Raw genomic sequence first — 18,729 nt, 5'->3', positions numbered from 1 at the left:
AAAAACTGATGCCACTGCTTACCATAGTTTCTATTCTTTTAATAGCAGACAAAAATTGTGCTAAGTACATTACTACTCTTATTTGGATCTTTTCATTGCCAATGGCAGAAAACTTCAAGATAAGTTTTTCTCTTTTGAACAGGGATCATGAACCCTGTTAAACAGGGGCTCAAACCTGTGACACCAATCTTAGACTTATGCTACCCACGTACCCTAAATTTCTTTTCCCTTGAAATCTAGGGGAAAAAGTTTACAAAACAGAAACAGGAAAAGGAAAACATTTTAAGGTTTGTATTAGTGTTATGTTAGAGATGCTTGATTTCTGACCCTACTATTAGTATTTCTCCTTCATGTCCTTGGGCAAAATGCTTAACCTCTGAATCTGTCTTCCCACCTGTAAAATGAAGGTATTATCTACTTATCAAAATACAAAAGATTAAAATAAGATAGTATATGTAAAGCACTTTGCAAGGTGATTGGCAAGAAGCAAGATGATAAATAAATGTGAGCTCATTTTCACTCATTTAAAACTTGGCTTTATTTTAAGTTCATTAAACACATTTTAAACACTGCTATTTGTTGAATGTTGCTAGGTAAAAGAATAGAACAAGAGACAACTTATTTCACTACTAAGCATGTCATAATGATGTTAATGGTAATAATGGCAATGCCTAATAAGTACTGACTGCTAACTGATTTAGGCACTTTTCTCATTTAATCCTCATTACCAGCTTAGGCTCAGAGAAGTTAATTAACTTGCCCAAGGTTTCAGCTAGGAAATGACATTGCTGGGATCTGAACTCAAGCAGACCCAACTCCAGAGCCCATTTCCTCCACAGGCAACATTGTGTTTCACTCCCTATAGTTCTGTATTCGTGTATTCATCTCGCAAACACTGACTGAGTGCCTATTACCTGCCAGGCTCTAAGCACTAGGAAAACAGCCAAGAACAACTCAAATAAAACCCCCACAACCCACAGAATTTATATTCTAATTGGGGCTTTAGATAAACACTGTTAGGCTGTGATAAAAGCCATGAAGAAAAATAAAACCATAGGGGATAGAAGTAAAGTGTGTGCACACCTAAGACTGTTTTAGATGGATGGGCAGGAAAGGCCTCTCTGAGACCTGAATGAAATGCATGTGCAGAACAATGACACACAACAGTTCTTTATCAGTGCACCATAGAATATAGTTATTAAGCCGGTACATTACCCATTTACCCCTTCACATTGGCACTTACACAGACAGGTTTAAATGCCCTCAGGTCACAGACTGACACTGTACTAGACATTTATGAATTCAGTACAGAATTTTGACATGAGCAGGGGACCTGGAATCAGAATAACAGAATAACTCTGTTATTTTCTAGATATGTAATCATGGGCTAGCCATCCTGGGCTTCAGATTTTTATTTTAAAGTGTAGACAACAGTAGTAGTAAACCACCCCCAATGAGGTTTGTTGGAAGAATTAAATTACATAATAATGCAAAGTGTTTAATGCAATGTCTGAGACATAGGATGTATATGTGTTAATATTTACACTGCTATCATCTGCTATTTACATGGCAGTTGTACCACTGCAAGGCCAGACATGTAGTAGTGAACTGGTCTACAGAGGAAAAAAACCCCTGTCCTTGAGACGCTCAGTTCTCATGGGGGGGGGGGGACAACAGTTAATATCAATATAGTTATCATTATAGTATATTAATAAGACAGAGGTTGAGTATGATGGAAATACTGAAGGGGCAACAATATTGGCATGACTTTCTTCAAGAATCCTAGGACTTCCCTGGTGGCGCAGTGGTTAAGAATCCGCCTGACAATGCAGGGGACACGGATTTGATCCCTGGTCCGGGAAGATCCCACATGCCGTGGAGCAACTAAGCCCATGTGCCACGGCTCCTGAGCCTGCGCACCACAACTACTGAAGCCCACGCTCCCTAGAGCCTGCACACTGGAACTACTAAAGCCCATGCTCTGCAATAAAAGAAGCCACCACAATGAGAAGCCCGCACAGCGCAGCAAACAGTAACCCCTGCTCGCCACAACTAGAGAAAGCCCATGTGCACCAACGAAGACCCAACACAGCCAAAAAAAAAAAAAAACCCTAGAAATATTTCTGGTAAAGAGCTCCAGATGACCGGGGTTACTGGCTCATTCCTTCATACAGATCTGCCTTAGCATCCCTGACACAGGCCAATAAAGCTCTCAATTTAAACCAACTTTCTCAGGAATACTGTCTCTGACTCTCTCAATGAGATCAAAACCCTGTACCTCATTATGTCTATAAAATCCACGTGCTTTATTATATTTACTACTTCAATGTTTACCTTCCCTACAAGAAGGTGAAAGAACACTGAAGCATATATCTTGTTCACTGCTGTATCCTCAACCTGGCACACAGAAGACACCTAACTAATGGCTGTTAAGTAAGTGAATAATCGTTAAAATAAATTGAAAAGAAACTGAGAACTAGAGTTTATGATTCAACTGACTAGAGTTCTGTGATCTTCAAACCTGAAAAAGTAATCCTAGACTGTTAAACACTCTTCTTTGTATCCCATTCCTAAGATAGTGCCAAACCCATAGGAGGCCTTGTGAGTTTAGGAGGGGGCAGTTCACTGACTACTATTGGTAAACAGGCGGAGCATAGTAGATCTGGGATGGAAACCAGGAATCTGGAGTGGCAGGGGGCAGTCTGCATTAGGGAGTTTGATGATCTCTCGATGGATAACCAAACATGTTTCCTTAATAAATGTGCAATCGTTAGGCAGACCAATGCTGACATATCCTTTAAAAAATTAGTTCAATTTACACCCAAAGCAAACTTAAGGGAAAGTACAATACTTCAAGGTGTATTTCAATAGAGTCACCACTAATGCTTATACAATCATATAAATCATTGTATAATCAAGGTAAACTCCCCACACATTTATCTCAGCACCCAAAACATGAGAAAAACTTCAGAAAATTAAAAAAGGACATAGCCCTTTTTATTCTTCACTGGAAGCCAGAAGATGGGAATGGAGGTTAGTGAAACCAAGACAGAGTTTCCCAGATAAGAAATATAATAACTGAAGTACAGAATAACGGACTGTAGATAATACAGAGCTCAGTTTTCACAGCTGAGAGGAAAAACAAAGAACAAGTAAATGCCTGCAGTATCCTCAGAGACCAAGGGTTCCAAAAGTTCCAACTGACTTAACTCCCCAAGCTTTTTATTCCAGCTTTTCCACGGCTTGACTTACTATTTTGCGTTTTTAAAAAGCAACTCTTGAATAGGCAGAAAAAAATGCAATTAAATAGGGTTAGATTTCTAAGTCAACTTGGTTGCTAGTAAAAAGGTTCCATGAACAATGGAACAAAAATTTATTCAAATAATGCTTGATATACAATATTTAGCCGTTTTTTTTTTTAATTTAACCAAAAATAAGGTATACAGAACTGGAAGGGACCTGAGGTGATCACTGTTGTAGCTCACACTTCTCAAACTTTAATGTACACACAAATCATCTTTGGATCTTGTAAAATGCTGGTTTTGACTCAATCCGTCTGGGACGCGGCCAAAATTTTACATTTTTATAATAACAAGTGTCCTAGGATGCCAATTCTGCTGGTTGTGGGGACTGCACTTTGCACAGCAAAGATCTCAATAGTGATTTGAGAACTGATGGAAGAGCATGTGAATAGATGACTTTTTCAAATGCCTTTCTAGTCCTGGAATTTTGACTCTATTAAAGTTATTGTTTTCTGCTCTAGTTGTACCAAACAGCTTTTCCCATTCTACAAAAATATATTGTATATGTACATATATAAACTGTATCAGTTTCTACTTGCTACTATTCAATTCCACGTTAGTAGGATAATTTTAGTATTTCTAAGGTGACCTTATTTTGCAGGGTAAACTCAACTGTCCCAAATTGACATAGTGTCTAACTTGACTATATCTGGGATTCCTTTAATTGAATCATTTATTCTTCAAAGTATCACTGAGTGCCTACAATGTGCCATACGCTATGCTACAAACACAAAACTATAAACAAAGATTTAATAAGTCGGGCTCTAGGACAATACCTTTTAAAACACTGTATATTTCATCCTTCCTGTTCCCAATTCCTCTCCAGAGGTGAGGGTGGCTATAGGTTCAAACAGTTTAAACAATGAGAAAAGGAGGAAGAAACTACAGAAATAGAAAGAAATAAAACCTGCTGAACATTAAAAATGTGCTACATTCATACAATGCAATATTATTCAGCTACAAAAAGGACTGAAGTACTGATTCATGCTAAAACATGGATAAACCTTAAAAATGGTTACGCTAAATCAAAGCATAACACAGAAACAAAGTGTAACACAAAAGGCCACGTATTTTATGATTCTATTCGTATGAAATGTCCACAACAGGCAAATCAAATCCATAAAGACAGAAAGTAGATTAGTGCTTGCCAGGGGCTGGGTGGAAGAGGAATGTGGAGTGACTGCTAACAGGTGTGCGGTTTCTTTTTTGGGGTGATGGAGTGGCATTAGTGGTGTCGATTGCAGAACACTGTAAATACACTAAAACCCACTGAATTTTACACCTTCAAATGATTTAAATGGAGAATTTCATGGTATGTGAACTTTATCTTAAAAAAGAAAAAAAACACAACCCATTGACAAACTGAAAAAAGGGTAAATACTACACTAAGACTATGGAAACAGTGATATTGGTCTTTCTAGGGTCTATTAAACTAACGCCAAACACTTTTTTCATTTGAGAAGGGGATTTTCTTCTCAAGTGAGCTGGAGTTTGTGTTTGCAAATAAAGATTCATTTGTTGATTAGACAGTATCTCAAATGCATTATCTTAAAAATCAAATTAATTTGTTTTCTTTACTTTTATCAAATTATTGCTTATATAAACTTTTATCTGATTTTATGGCAGTGCTGTGTCTGACAGTCTGAAGCCAAAGAACACTGCTTTTAGCCCTGAGCCTCCGGTGAGTAGATTTAATCAATAGGGTTTACACTATTTTTCACCTACTCATCCTATACAGTCATTATATTTAACCAGTTAAACATATTTGGTGGGTAAGGTATAAAACAAGGTAAAATTTAATACAGGTCACCCATAAATTCTGCATTAAAAAACAAAACAGGGCTTCCCTGGTGGCGCAGTGGTTGAGAGTTCGCCTGCTGATGCAGGGGACGTGGGTTCGTGACCCGGTCCGGGAAGATCCCACATGCCGCGAAGCGGCTGGTCCCGTGACCCGTGGCCGCTGGGCCTGCGTGTCCGGAGCCTGTGCTCCGCAACGGGAGAGGCCACAACAGTGAGAGGCCCACGTACAGCCAAAAAAAAAAAACAGTCCTACCATATAATTTATAACTTTATTTCTTTAAATAGCAGAGTTATTTTTTAGACTTCATTTTACATAAAGAAACTAAAATTCCATGATCCCTTGAGATATTTTAAGTAAAAACCTTTATTTGTTTAGAGAAATAGTCAGGAATTGAATTCACAAGATTAATTAGAGACACCTATCACTAGACAACCCGGTAATGCCTAGGCAGTGTCTCTAACAGCAAAGCACTGTCTGATGGTTCACAACAAAATCTACCAAGTTTCAAAGTAGAAATATTGCAAGACCCACAAAGAAGGCTGGTGGCTGAGAGACAGTAGAGAATGTTTAAATATATGGCTATCTGATGGATACTTCATTCTTCTGGTCTATTCACTATCAAAACATTCAGTACTGCTGGAAGGTAAATAAAAGATATTTGTTAATAAGTCTTTGTGTTTAAAATCCAGAATGATCACCTCAAGCAGTAGTACTGGGTTTAAGATGCTATTTATTCTTAGGCAATAGAAAGAATAAATATGGCCAGTGAAAAATGGGTGTTACATTAAAACCTGTCATGTTTTCGCCACAGAATTAAAGTGATAGTTCTACTCTTAACAGAGAGAAAAGACTGCCCACAAATTATCAGAGCTAATAATTTAAGTAACTACTTGCTCACACTGAGATTCTCCTGCCTACTCCAAGTACAGAGGCTAATAGCATTCTAGTAGAACATTATCACCACTTTTGCAGATTAGAAATTAGTTACAGAACTCTTCAGAGGAGAATTTTTTAAGAAGTTCTGGTGTCATGTGTTTGATTTTTTCTTGAATTTTTGAAATTTATTTATTTTTTTATACAGCAGGTTCTTATTAGTTGTCCATTTTATACATATCAGTGTATATATGTCAATCCCAATCTCCCAATTCATCCCACCCCACCCTGCCACTTTCCCCCCTTGGTGTCCATACGTTTGCTCTCTACATCTGTGTCTCTATTTCTGTCCTGCAAACCGGTTCATCTGTGCCATTTTTCTAGGTTCCACATATATGTGTTAATATACGATATTTGTTTTTCTCTTTCTGGTGTCATGTGTTTAGAATCGGAGTCAGCAACATTCTCCGTTAAGAGCCAAACAGTACATAATTTAGGATTTTTGAACCACAGAGCCTGTTGCAATTACTCAACTCTGCCACTGTAGTATGTGAAAACAGACATAGATAATACAGAAACAAATAAGTGGCTGTGTCATTACTTTCTTCATGGACACTGAAATTTGAATTTCATATAATTTTCATAGGTCATCACATATTATTCTTCTTTTGGTTTCCCCCTCAACCATTTAGGAATGTGAAAAGAATTCTTAGCTCATGGCTGTACAAAAATGGGTAGGAGGCTGGATTTGGCCCATGGATCATAGTTTGCTAATCCCTGGTTTAGAGTGTGATGGAGTGAAGAAGTTATAGACAGTAAGTTAGTAAATAAATTACACAAACCATTTTACGTACAAACTGTATATTTTATAGTCCTAAAATTTAATGTATTTAACCTCTTAATCAGGTTTAATATTCAGTTTGATCTCCTTAAGAAGATATGTATTTACAAAGGGTATTTTCACATTATTATTGTTTTCATAAATATTAGGTGGAAAAGAACACGTTAGCTTAATTGAATTCAAATTCATAAAGAAAATCAATCTCTTGTCCATCCACTTTGGCCATCTCTACTTTAACTCCTCATTTCAGTCTATCGGTTATTCCTTCAGATTAGTGCAATAGCCACTTAACTGGGTTTTCAGCTTTTTAGTGTTTCCTCATAAATCCATCCTCCACTCTGCAGCCAGAAAACTCTTTTAAAAATTTAAGTCTGATCTTATGACACCTACCAAGTCTTTTTTTGGGGGGGAGGACAGGGGGCGGGGGCTGCACCTCGTGGCCTGTGGGATCTTAGCTCCCCGACCAGGGATTGAACTCAGGCCTTTGGCAGTGAAGGCACGAAGTCCTAACCACTGGACCGCCAGGGAATTCCTACGACACCTACCAAGTCTTATAGCGGCTGCAATGGTTCCCCCAGTGCTCAAGTATAGTCTAAACTTTCACTTTCCTCCCTTATCCCTTGTCTCTTCTTTTTCCTGTTTTCAAACTGTAGACATACAAAGATTTTTCACATGCAACTCTTAGTCTTTCCCTATTTATTTACATAATTTTCCTAACCTGTCCAAACTCAATTAGGCACTACTTCTATGTGCTTCTGTTACATACCTATCCCTAGAATAACTGCTTTTATACACTATGGTAACCGTCTGGTTTACTTGTTTGTTCTCCTTTGCCTAGTAATAAGCTCTTGAGAGACAGGTTTGTGTTTTACTTAACTATAATATTCAATACCTAGGATCTAGAAAAAAGTCTGGAACATAATAGAGACTTAAATATTTGTTGGATGAACCCATGAACTGTTACGGGTTGAACTGCGTCCCCCGCCCGCCCCCCCCCCACAAAAGATATGTTAAAATTCTGATCCTCAGTTTCTCAGAATGTGACCTTATTTGGAAATAGGATCGCTGCAGGTATAATTAGTTAGAATGAGGTCAACCCGGAGCTGGGTGGCCACAGCTCAATCTGACCAGTCCTTATAAGAAGAGGAGACACGAGACACAGATGAGCGGTGAACTCCATGTGATGCTTTCTAGTGTTGTTCCCTTTTGCATGGTTTGATGTTATACAGCTTCTTAGCCTAAGATCACCAGTCAGTTAGGACAAGACTTACACTGGTCACTCGACGGTAGATCTGTGCAGCATTTTGGCACTCGGAGTAAGGGTATTCAGATGTGGCCATCTCAAGCATGCACATCCCAAAAGCATAAACGTCAACGGATTCATCATATTTCTCTTCATACATCTCAGGGGCCATGAACTCTGGGGTACCTTAAATTAAAAGAATGATTCAGACTCAGTGTGAGGAGAAGCTGCGATTCATGGGGAGGGCAACAGCAGAGGGGTTGACCTGTGAGAGAGAAGAAAGTGGAAGGGGGGTAAGAGGTGAGGGAGGAAAAAGAAAGAAAGGTAGGTAGGTGGTGGGGGGAGAGGAAAGAAATCGTCTTAGTCTGTTCCATCAAATACGTTATAGATCTTACACTACAACTCCTTTATAAAAGCTGGCATAGGATCACGTGTCTATTTATTTACTGTTTCAAATGGATTAGTGTTATACAATGTCAAAATAGAGCCTTGCATAAAAGATAAACTGATATATTGAAAACAAACGGAAGGAAAAGGTAAGAGACTACTGAGGAATAAAGTAGATATAATGCCATCTACCTGTAAGATAGGATGATGGGTTAAAAAAGATCAAAATCCTTGTCTGCCCCCTACTGTATGGTAGCTGTAAGGTTAACATTCATATAATAGCTAGTCTCTTGCCATTAACATTCCATCTCATCAGTTTCACTTTTAAGGCGGCTTTTCAGTAAAAAACAGATATTCAATACATTTTTAAAACGGTAAAATAAACTGTAATTGTCTATAAAGGCCACTCACCAGAGCCCTTTTCTTCACACACTTACCACCCCCCCCTGCAGTACACAAACCTACTGCAGATGTAAGAAGTGTAGTGAGGCACATCCTACAGACACACACACAAATAATTCGGTCTGCACTTGAGTTCTCAGACTGAATTATGAGCATAGAGTGAGTGTATGATTCCACACACCAGGTTTCCAATGTTTCCAAAGAAATTAAGCCCGAATACCTCAAATTATAGGACATTTCTAAGAACAGGCTTGCACACTATGGTTTAAACAAAAAAAGAAATAAGAAAAAACCCTCTTGCGACAGAGATTAAGATGCCGAAGACAATCAAAGAACTGTTTCCTATAAGGAGGGCAAAAAGGAAATTCATCTCTAAATAACTCTTCCCAGGAACACTATTTTGTAAGGATGTGCAAATTACTGGTGTTCAATGTTTTTCTTACTAAAACATAGGATTCTAGCCCACTTAAAAATGAATGGCTTGGGATTCCCTGGTGGCGCAGTGGTTGAGAGTCTGCCTGCCGATGCAGGGGACACGGGTTCGTGCCCCGGTCCGGAAGGATCCCACATGCTGCGGAGTGGCTGGGCCCGTGAGCCATGGCCGCTGAGCCTGCGCGTCCGGAGCCTGTGCTCCGCAACGGGAGAGGCCGTAACAGTGAGAGGCCCGCGTACCACAAAAAAAAAAAAAAGAATGGCTTTCTTGCTGTTGTTATTGTCATCACCTTTGGGGAGAGTAGAGTGTTTGTGAAGATTTCAAGTTTTCAAATTGTCATACCCTCCTCAGAAAGTGAAAGCTTATAAAATAATCAGCATTAAATTATTTTTCCAGCTACAACTCTCTAACATAACAGTTAAAGGCTGAAAGGACAGAAATGTTGTATAGATCGGTGATTCTCAAGAATGATGATTTGCCCTATAGGAGACATCTAGCAATGTCCAGAGACATTTTTGGTTGTAACAACTGGGGGGAAGTGGGCAAGGGGGCATGCTACTGGCATCCAGTGAGTAGGACCAGGGATGCTGCTAAATCATCTTACAATGAACAGGTCAGTCCTTACAACAAAGAGCTGGCCAACCCGAAGTGTCAATAGTACTGAGGCTGAAAACTGTTTCAGGTATATCTTCTGAAGAGTAGGAGTTAAAAAAAAGTTGATAATGAACCATCATATTTTCACATTTTAAAATAAAGTTTTAATAGGCAGATATTTTTGAATATACATCTATCCAACAGACTTCTTCAGGAACTAAATTATATATAAATTCAATTTCTTTTATGGGGAAAGTAACATACTTTATCTGTTATATAAGTAAGTATATGATACTAAGTATCAATGAAATGACTCAGTAAGGTTAACAATTATTACATAATGTTTTGTAAGCAAAGTTCACCTTACTTCTCTTCATATAACTTTACAAAACAACAATGGTCTTCAAGATGATTCTAGAGGCAAAGAAATAGAGAACTCCACATCACTTCCTGGGTTCAAGCTCTGAATTTCTGAAGGTTTATTTCACATAATAAAAGCTCTGACAAGGTCAGGTTTCTAAATAAAAGGAATGTCAGAAAGCCAGTGAGACTGCAAGGTACACCTGAAACATACCTATCACACTCTTGGCAAAAGAAGCCCGCTTCAGGGTTGCCAGACCTAGGTCTCCAATCTTGACTGAGCCTGTAGGGCCAGTGATAAAGATGTTGTCACACTTAAGATCCCGGTGAATAATAGGTGGAGTTCGAGTATGAAGAAACTGAAGTCCTTTAAGAATCTGACGGCACCAGCTTCTCAGAACTTTGATCTTCATCACCTTAAACCTTTTCAGGTACCTAGAAAAGGCAAGGTACACCAAACAGGTTATCAATGATATGCATTTATTACTTTGAAGAATTCCATTAAATTCTAGCATATCTGAGATGGGAATATCAAGTTCAGAATATTAAGATTCAGTAAGCTTAGGTTAGTGCTACTTTTAGTAAGGTTAAAGGGGATAGGATAATAAGTAGTTGGCAAGCAAATTCTGATAACAAAGCACAAAAAATAAATTCCTTAAAATTAGATCACTGCTAAAACGATTTAAAAGTTAAGAGGCAGAGTTCGACTTCTGGTAATGGTGAAGCAACTCTTACTGGATGCAGATATAATTATAAACTCTAGTAAATACACACACACACAACTACTCGAAAGCTCTGGAGGAATCAAAATCAGGCATAAACTGGAAGGGAGTACACACGAGGGAAAAGGGAAAGCACTAGTCTGTGGGGGTCGCTCAAACCTGGACTGAAACCTGGAGCATTACTGGCTGAGGAATGAATACGAGGATAGAGTTCAAGATTACCTCAGGGTCTAGAACAATGCTATTCAACAGAACTTTCTACAATGACAGTCTGTCCAATACAATATTCACTAGACAAATAAGAATATTCTTTTTTTTTTTTTCGGTATGCGGGCCTCTCCCATTGCGGAGCACAGGCTCTGGACGCACAGGCTCAGCGGCCATGGCTCACGGGCCCAGCCACTCCGCGGCATGTGGGATCCTCCCAGACCGGGGCACGAACCCGTGTCCCCTGCATCGGCAGGCAGACTCTCAACCACTGCACCACCAGGGAAGCCCAAGAATATTCATATTTAAATGAATTAATTAAAATAAAAAATTTTCATTTCCCAGCTGCACTAGTCACATTTCAAGTGCTCAACAACTGCATTGTAGCAAGTGGCTACCATTTTGGATGGTGCAGATTACAGAACATTTCCATCACCACAGAAAGTTCTGTTGGACAGCAGAGATCTAAAGAGTGAAGGAGGCAGGGCGGGGGGCTGGAGGGTGGGGGTGGTGTGTAATCCCAGAAAGGAGGTACAGGGGCTTCCCTGGTGGCGCAGTGGTTAAGAATCCGCCTGCCAATGCAGGGGACACAGTTCAAGCCCTGGTCCGGGAAGATCCCACATGCCGCGAGCAACTAAGCCCATGCGCCACAACTACTGAGCCTGTGCTCTAGAGTCCGTGAGCCACAACTACTGAGCCCACGCACCGTAACTACTGAAGCCCTAGTGTCTAGAGCTGGTGTTCCGCAACAAAAGAAGCCGCTGCAATGAGAAGTCCGTGCACCGCAACAAAGAGTAGCCCCCGCTCGCTGCAACTAGAGAAAGCCCATGTGCAGCAATGAAGACCCAATGCAGCCAAAAGATAAATAAATTTTTTTTAAAAAAGGAGGTATAGGGCTTCCCTGGTGGTGCAGTGGTTGAGAGTCCGCCTGCCGATGCAGGGGACATGGGTTCGTGCCCCGGTCCGGGAAGATCCCACATGCCGCAGAGCGGCTGGGCCCGTGAGCCGTGGCCGCTGAGCCTGCGCGTCCGGAGCCTGTGCTCCGCAACGAGAGAGGCCGTAACAGTGAGAGGCCCGCGTACCGCAAAAAAAAAAAAAAGGGGGTATAGAAGGGCATCTCCAAATTCTGTATATTCACTCTGCCTAAATCTCTGGCTGACCTCTGAAATATGTGTGTGTGTAGCAGAGTCCAAGCAGCCCAGCTAATGTTAAAAGAACAGGACAGAGATTTCTGATTAACTGAGTTCTGACGCTATTTTATCTGGAAATATTCAGGGAAAAAATGAAGAGCACTGATGGTAAATATAAAAGACTACATTTTCCTATTACTATCTTTATGTTACATATGACTACTTAAAGGAAAATCTATAACATTGTATTACAGGATCTAAACAATAAATGTAACATATGAAAATTATAGCATAAAGTATAAGTACTAGAAATACATGGGCCTATATTTTTGCAAGTTTCCTTTATTTTACATGAAATTGTACAGTATCAAGCATGTTGTGAAAAGTTAAAGATATAAATGCAGTATCTAAAGCAGCCACTAAAAAAGATATTTCAAATGCACACACACACACACACACACACACACACACACACACACAAGTGGAGTTTAACCAAAAAGCTAATACAGAAACTAATACAAAACCTTAAAAATAAATTAAAAAATGAAATTCTGCTTCACTTGGGTGGGATATGAGGTAATTAAAGAAAACTAACGGTGAAAGTTGGTTTTATGGTTTAAAAAATATATATAAAAACAGAGTTACTTCTGGAGGGTGAGGAAAGGGCTGCCTGGAAAGGGCTGCCTAGGAAGAGGTTTAAGGGCATGTATTGAGATGATGGAAATGTTCTATATCTTAACAGTTTCAATTACACGAGTGAGGTATCACATTAATAGGACAAAGGGGAAAACAACATGATCATTTCAATTCATGCAGAAAAGGCATCAGACAAAATCCAACACCTTCCCATGATAAAAAAAAAATACTCAAACTAAGAATAGTAGAGAATATATTCAACATGATAAAGAGCATTTATGAAAAACCCACAGCTATACTACAGTGGTGAAACACTGAAAGCTTTCCCATTAAGACTGGGAATAAGACAAGAATAACCACTGCTCTTCAGTGTTGTACTAGAAACTCTAGCCAGATTAATTAGGCAAGAAAAAGAAAGGTACCCAAATTGGAAAGGAAGAAGTAAAACTCCCTCTATTTGCAGATAACAAGATCCTATATATAGAAAATTCTAAAGAATACATACAGACATGCACACACAACTAGAGTTAATAAACGAATTCAGCAAAATTGCCAGCGTACAAGATCAACACGCACAAATGAGTTGTGTTGTACACCCCAACAATTAACAACCTGAAAAGGAAAGCAAGAAAACAATTCCATTTGCAACAACATCCAAAAGAATAAAATACTTAGGAATAAATTTAACCAAGGAAGTGAAAGATTTATACACCAAAAACTAGAAAACACTGTTGAAAGAAATTAAAGGACACCTAAATAAAATGGAGAGATGGGTTCATGGATTGGAAAACAATATAGTGAAGATGGCAATATTAGCCACAGTGACCCACAGATTCGATATATCTATGGATAGATTTGATTATATCTACAGATGCAATCAAAATTCTAGCAGACTTTTTGCAGAAATGGAAAGCTAATCCTCAGGTTCATACGGAATTACAAGGGGCCCCAAATAGCCAAAACAATATCAAAAAAGAAGAACAAAATTGGAGAACTCACTTTTTCCAATTTCAAAACATATCACAAAGCTAGGTTTTGTAGTATTAAAACAGTGTGGTACTAGCATAAGGATAGATACATAGAACAGTGGAATAATATGGAGGGTCCAGAAATAAACCCATGCATCTATGGTTAAATGATTTTTGACAGGGGTGTCAAGATCATTCAACAGGGAAAGAATAGTCTCTTCAACAAATGGTGCTGGGACAACTGGATATCCACATGCAACAGAATGGAGTTGGATCCCACACCTCACACATACACAAATGTTAACTCAAAAACTGGAACCATCTAAATAAAAGAGCTAAGCCTATAAAACTCTTAGAAGAAAAAATAGGGGTAAAACTGCATGGCCTTGGTTTTGGCAATGGATTCTTAGATATAACCCTAAAGGCACAAGCAACTAGGGAAAAAAAAAACAGATAAACTGGACTTAATCAAAATTTAAAACTTTGTGCATCACATGACGTCATTAAGGAGTGAAAAGAATATATAGAATGGGAAAAATATATTTACAAATCATGCACCTGATAAGGGTTTAGCTTACAGAATATATAAAGAACTCTTACAACTCAACAAAAAGACAAACAACCCAATTTAAAAATGGACAAAGTGGGCAAAGAGTTGAATAGACATTTCTCCAAAGATGTACAACATGCACATGATAAGATGCTCAACATCATTACTCTCTAGGGAAATGCAAATCAAATGAGATACCATGTCACAGCCAGCAAGATGACTATTAAAAAACCAAAAACAAACAAACAAAAAAACCAAGTGTTGGAAAGAATATGGAAAAATTGGAACCCTTATTCATTGCTAGTGGGAATGTAAAATGGTTCAGCCATTGTGGAAAACAGTTTGGTGGTTCCTCAAAAAGTTAAACACAGAATTACCATATGACTCAGCAATTCTACTCAAAGGTATATACGTATCTAAAAGGCATGAAAACGGGTACTCAAATAAGCACTTGTACACAAATGTTCATGTGGAAACAGCCCAAATGTCTATCAATAAGTGAGTGGATAAACAAATTGTGGTATATCCACGAAATATTATTTAGTCATAAAAAGGAATGAAGTACTGATACATGCTACAACATGAACCTTGAAAACATGGTAAGTGAAAGTAGCCAAACACAAACATGTATTTTATATTCCATTTATATGAAATACCTTGATCAGATAAATCCTTAGACACAGAAAATAGTTGGTGGTTGCCAAAGGCTGGTGCAAAGGAAGAAAGGGGAATTGTTTAATGGGTTTTAGTTTTGCAAGATGAAGAATTCTCAAGATTGGTTACACAGCAACATGAATATATTTAACTAAACTATACACTTAAAAATGATAAAGGGCTTCCCTGGTGGCACAGTGGTTAAGAATCCGCCTGCCAATGCAGGGGACACGGGTTCGAGCCCTGGTCTGGGATGATCCCACACGCTGCGGAGCAACTAAGCCCGTGTGCCACAACTACTGAGCCTGCGTGCCACAGCTACTGAAGCCCGCGCGCCTAGAGCTGGTGCTCCGCAACAAGAGAAGCCATGGCAATGAGAAGTCCGCACACCGCAAAGAAGAGTAGCCCTCACTCGCTACAACTAGAGAAAGCCCGCACGCAGCAACAAAGACCCAACACAGCCAAAAATAAGAATAAATAAAACAAATTTTTTTAAAATGATTAAGATGGTAAATTTTATATGTTTTTACCAGAGTAAAAAAAAAATGCCCATCTATAAATCCTAGAGATCAGCTAGTCCACTTATTTTACACATGGAGAACTGAGGGCCAGAGAAGGGGATCTACTTGCCCTAAATCACAGCTGGTCAAAGTCAGAGCAGAGAGCAGACTCCTACTCTAAGTCTAGTGCTTTCTACTTTACCTCTTGCTGCTTTTGCTTTGAGGCTCAGAAACTGAAACAGACAATGATGGGGAAAAAAGAACTTTAAACTTAAAAGAAAATGGTTAGAAACTTAGATCATGTGCAATTAAAGAGAAAATATACTACGTGGGAAGGGTAATGGGGAGTAACTGCTTAATGGGTATGGGGTGTTCTTTTAAGGTGATGAAAATGTTTACGAACTTGACAGATGTGGTTACACAACATTGTAAATGTAATAAATGTCACTGAACTGTACACTTTAAAAAGGTTAATTTTATGTTATATGAATTTCATCAAAACTTAAAAAAAAAACTAACTTTATTTCTATCTACTGACAGACTACTGACAACCCACCAAGTATTCAAACCAGAAAAAGAATATCAAGATGCAGATATACAAACAACTACTACCACAGAATTTTCCTTAATTCATTCAAATATTTATCAAGTTTCAGGCACAGTGCTAGGGAGCACAGTCTAGGAAAAGAAACAGGCATGTGAATAACAAGAAGCGTGGACGACTAGCATAAAGATGCTGCCATAAATATTAGAAAAGTTGGATGGGAAAATTAGAATGTGGAGGAGGGAAATAATCTGTTGGCTTTTCAACATGTTAATTTTGAGCATCCAAGAGCATCCGGGATTTTCTACATCCAGGAAATACAAGACTATGTTTCAAAGATCTGAGATTAATCAGCTCAGTAGCATTAACTACAGAAGGTTATAAAGAATAAATACAGAGACAATTTTTCACAATCCAATTCTTCCACAAAAAATTTACACCACAGAAGTTACTCTAGTTTCCTCTCTGAGTACAAACAGATACTCTAAGAGACACGGGACTCCAAAGGCATACAGGGAATTTCTGCATTTGACCTATCCATATTCCTGAAAGGGATGACAGGTCTAGATGTTTTGGCTTCAATTTCTGATGCTTTGGGAAATGAAATTATCTAGTGATAAACGTCACAATACAATTTGTATTTGATACAATATGTGCATAGTTGTAGCAAAAACTGCCCAATATGAGGTGATAAAATAAATGGGTAAAGCTTGTCAATAAGCTTCAATTTCATTTTAACCACTAGAGGGCTACCTTGTCATTTGATTTCTGATCTCTTAGCCACTCAATTTTAGAAATGCCAATCACCATAACTTAAAGCAACTAGGTTTATTCTGCAACAACTTCTCATTTAAATACTTACCAATACATAATTATCAAACCATTTTATATACCAGAGGACCTTGTGGGCAGGAAAATGTGCTCATATACTAACATTTGGAGCAACTATTCATTCCCTCCTTAGTATACTGGGCAACAACAGAAGAACTGATAAGGCCTGAAATAAGAAAATTCAAGTTCTCTCATACTTCTTGGTCAGCTTTTACAATATTGATGAACTTACGTTTTAAGTGTTCCAGATGTCATAAGTTCAGTCACCAAAACGATGCACTTCTTTCCCTTTACTGTGGATTCCCAGGAATCATAGAATCGGACAATATTGGGATGCTGAAGACCCTTTAACATTTCAGCCTCTTCTTTAAATCTCTGCCTCTCAGACTTTGTTAACTTTCGATCCTAAAATCAAAAAGCAAGACAGAATACAGTTCAAGATTGGGAGTTTGGGATTGACATGTACACACTACTATATTTAAGACAGATAACCAACAAGGACCTACTGTACAGCACAGGGAACTCTTGCTCAATATTGTGTAATAACCTAAAAGGGAAAAGAATTTGAAAAAGAATAGATACATGTATATGTATAACTGAATCACTGTGCTGTACACCTAAAACAAAAACAAAGGAAAAAACAAACAGAATATGCTTTTAAGATAATAAAACACCAAGTCACATAGTTACACTTAGATGCTAAACATGTACAAAATTATAATGACCAATACTGTTGAAATAAAACATCCTAACACTGAAGTTACTAATAATTAATAATTTCATCAGCCTGTTATATGAGTGTGAGAACAGGCTAAAGTGTATTTAAGGAAACTCTTGATTATAAAGTCATGCTTGAGGGATTTCCCTGGTGGCGTAGCGGTTAAGAATCCACCTGCCAATGCAGGGGACACGGGTTCGAGCCCTGGTCCAGGAAGATCCCACATGCTGTGGAGCGACTAAGCCTGTGCGCCACAGCTACTAGCCCGCAGGCCACCACTACTGAAGCCCGCACACCTGGAGCCCGTGCTCTGCAACAAGAGAAGCCACCGCAATGAGAAGCCCTGAGAAGCACGCGCACCACAACGAAGACCTAATGCAGCCAAAAAATAAATAAATCCATTACTTAATAAAATAAAGTCATGCTTGAGATTATTTTAGTATTTTTACTGTTAATATGTGCTTCAGGTACACGTTTTAGATGCAGTTAATTTACCACTTCCAAAATAAGTCACCTATTGACAGAGATATGCAATTTAATAATGGAACAAGTATGGGTTTTGGAAGTGGTGAGATCTAAATATAAATCCTGTCTTGGCTTCAACTAAAATTTCCTTCATGAATAAAGTCAAGTCCTCCGTATTCATGAGTTCACATACCCAGATTCAGCCAACTGCAAGTAAAAAATGGGCGGGGGGTGTGTGTGTGTGTGTTGGGGGGATCAGAAAATTCCAAAAAGCAAAACTTGAATAGTTTGCCCACATGCTGGCTACTATTTACATAGCATTTACATTGTATTAGCTATTATAAGTAATCTAGAGATGATTTAAAAGTATATGGGAAGATATGCAAATACTGTGCCATTTTATAAAAGGGACTTGAGCACCCACAGGGGTGGAGGGTGGGGTCCTGGAACCAATTCCCACCACCCCCCAGGATATTGAGGGATGACTGTGTATACCTTCACCTCATAGGACTCTTGTAAGAATTAAATAATCTACTAGGTAGATTTAATTTAATTTAGTCTACTAGGT

At 38.6% G+C, this 18,729-nt stretch overlaps 1 protein-coding gene across 25 annotated transcripts in view; it reads right to left on the bottom strand.

Moving 5' to 3' along the window:
- WNK1 (WNK lysine deficient protein kinase 1) overlaps positions 1-18,729 on the bottom strand; it is a 136,259-nt gene that overhangs the window by 56,768 nt on the left and 60,762 nt on the right. For all 25 annotated transcript variants that reach the window (XM_060306534.1, XM_060306540.1, XM_060306539.1 and 22 more), the window contains exons 2-4: positions 17,211-17,383; positions 10,451-10,671; positions 8,089-8,246 (exon numbers count right to left, since the gene is read on the bottom strand). In XM_060306534.1, the coding sequence (XP_060162517.1) occupies positions 8,089-8,246; positions 10,451-10,671; positions 17,211-17,383 (552 nt within the window). The remainder of the gene's footprint in view (positions 1-8,088; positions 8,247-10,450; positions 10,672-17,210; positions 17,384-18,729) is intronic.

This window comes from Globicephala melas, chromosome 10, assembly GCF_963455315.2.
Source record: "Globicephala melas chromosome 10, mGloMel1.2, whole genome shotgun sequence".
In the NCBI taxonomy this organism is placed as follows: Eukaryota; Metazoa; Chordata; class Mammalia; order Artiodactyla; family Delphinidae; genus Globicephala; species Globicephala melas.
Note: the sequence above shows the minus strand (reverse complement) of the source record. Positions and strands in the feature narration are given on the sequence as shown.